Source organism: Lactuca virosa, chromosome 8 (genome assembly GCF_052849685.1).
Source record: "Lactuca virosa cultivar CGN04683 chromosome 8, Lactuca_virosa_CGN04683_v6, whole genome shotgun sequence".
Lineage (NCBI taxonomy): Eukaryota > Viridiplantae > Streptophyta > Magnoliopsida > Asterales > Asteraceae > Lactuca > Lactuca virosa.
This window is the reverse complement of record NC_136433.1, coordinates 323,176,621-323,178,663: the sequence shown is the minus strand read 5'-3', so window position 1 is coordinate 323,178,663 and position 2,043 is coordinate 323,176,621. Positions and strand designations below refer to the sequence as shown.

The 2,043-nt window shown below is 31.9% G+C and overlaps 1 protein-coding gene across 1 annotated transcript; it reads right to left on the bottom strand.

Moving 5' to 3' along the window:
• Positions 1–221: 221 nt before the first annotated feature.
• Positions 222–1,752, bottom strand: LOC145134629 (putative WRKY transcription factor 75). Its single transcript, XM_079069476.1, has 2 exons — positions 1,255–1,752; positions 222–569 (listed from the first exon to the last, which is right to left on the bottom strand). Exons 1-2 carry the CDS (start codon positions 1,683–1,685, stop codon positions 392–394), a joined length of 609 nt encoding a protein of 202 aa, XP_078925602.1. The 5' UTR covers positions 1,686–1,752; the 3' UTR covers positions 222–391.
• Positions 1,753–2,043: the final 291 nt, after the last annotated feature.

Below are 2,043 nucleotides of genomic sequence, written 5' to 3'. Positions count from 1 at the left end.
GGAACAATGGCATTGGCGATGATGCATATCTTTTGACGCAACATTTCGCTAATGCTGTTTTTTTCTTGCTGCGATAACAATATAACATGATCTTATATTCTAGCCGTCTTTCTTGTCAAGACGTTCCTAATTTGTTTAACAGCGAACTAAACAGCGAACTATCATAAACAACATAACAATTCTGGGAAAATTACATATATTATTAGAACAATCGTATATCGTAAGGGAATAATGTTATTTGATTAAATAAATTGATTTAACTTATCAAATAAAGATATATAATGCACATGTTACGCAACTTAAACACAAAGTATTACACAATCGAAGCAATTCTGAAACTAATCATCAAAAACGAGCTAAATTTTGGGATTTATCTATATTCACATTCCAGTTAGCAAGAAGAGTAGATTTGCATTTGAGTCAAAATATGCTCAAAATTATCAGTAGATTTCTCGATCAGATGTGAATGGGTTCCTTCGTAAGTGGTCACAACAACTCCTTCGTCTTTTGATAGCCTTTGGACCTGTTTTTTCACGTTGCATTCTTGGTAGGTACAACGGTAATAGCTTCTGCATCAAATATCATATTCAATTGTTAAATTGCTTTAATTATATATTTTTTGTTCCTAATATCATCACGTCATTTGGCCATGCAAAAGATATGATATAAGAAAGAAATTATATTGTCGATCGACCCGTATATATCTTTGTTTATAAATAAGAGTTTAGATGGAAGAGATACTCAGATGCCGAGACCAAGGCACGGTGTATGCTGAAACCGCATAGACCTTGCCGAGCTCATTGCTGAACGACTCCCTAGCCTTGTTAATTAAGACAACTAATCAAACACCCACAACATGTTATTAAAATATAATGTGTTAGCTCTTTTTAAAAAATAATAACCATGGGAGCAAGTTGCACGAGACTTTTTTTTATGTGTAATATTACGTAAGCCACGCTGAAAAGTTGGTAAATCGTGTATATTGAAAAAGCATCATTTTAAATATTAAAAAATCAAACATGTTTTATTTTAAAGTAAAAAAATATAAAGAACTCGTAAATAAATAATTATTCTAGATACCCTATAATATAAGAAAGTAATGTTAAATTAAAACCATAAATAATTACTAACAGGCGAAAGAAATTTGTTTCGAATAATTTGATTATTTTGATTTCAAATCTTGTTCCTTTTAAAAAGATTTAGAAGTAAATTTAGAAGGTTTTGAGAAGTAGAAAAAGAAGAGATGGATGAAACCTGGGGAATTTGCTGTTTTTGACGGCCTTTTGACCGTATTTCCTCCATCTATAACCATCATCAATAATATCGACTTGGCTCCTGGTCTGAAATGCACACTTAGCTTTTTTGATCTTCTTCTCACCTTTCTTAATGGTATTAGTCATCTTTGATCTGGAAACTGAATTAAAGTCGTTACCTTCACTGTTACCAAAGCCACTGCTAGTCGGAGGAACATGATCCACCACCGCTTCGTGAAAACTGCATTTAGGGTTTTTTCCAACCAAGTCAAGCTCCGTATCATCCTCTAATTGGTTGTGGCTATTGTTATAATCACTGTAAGTGGTATTAGAGTTATCCTTCATCAAATTCAGTGACAGATTGGAAGAAGCTGCAGTCAGTGAAGTTGATGACGAGAAATTATAAGGAAACACTTCAACAAAGTTGAGCATCGGAGAGAGAGAGAGATAGAGATAGAGAAAGATAGATGATTTGTTGTAGTTAGAGGGAAGAAGAAAGTACACGAAGGAAGGGATTATATATAAAGGGGGATGAATTATTATTATTATTATTATTAGACAACCTTGTGTTTTATAAAAAAGTTACAAGTTCAGTTTTTAATTTTTTCTTTTATGAAAATAGTCATGATGGTTTCATTTTGGTGCAAACTGTCCCTATAACTAACACACCGTTAAAAATAAAAATTAAATACAGGTAAAAAGACTAATATCTCCATTTTTTATTTATTTATTGTTTTTTTATTAAGAATATTCATATGGCTCAGTTCTCCAAATCTCAGTCACTTTTTTT

Coding starts and splice junctions, on each gene's coding strand:
- LOC145134629 (XM_079069476.1), bottom strand. CDS start 1,685: ATGCTCAACTTTGTTGAAGTGTTTCCTTATAATTTCTCGTCATCAACT. Junction 570..1,254: donor AAAAACAGCAAATTCCCCAG/GTTTCATCCATC, acceptor TATTTGATGCAG/AAGCTATTACCGTTGTACCT.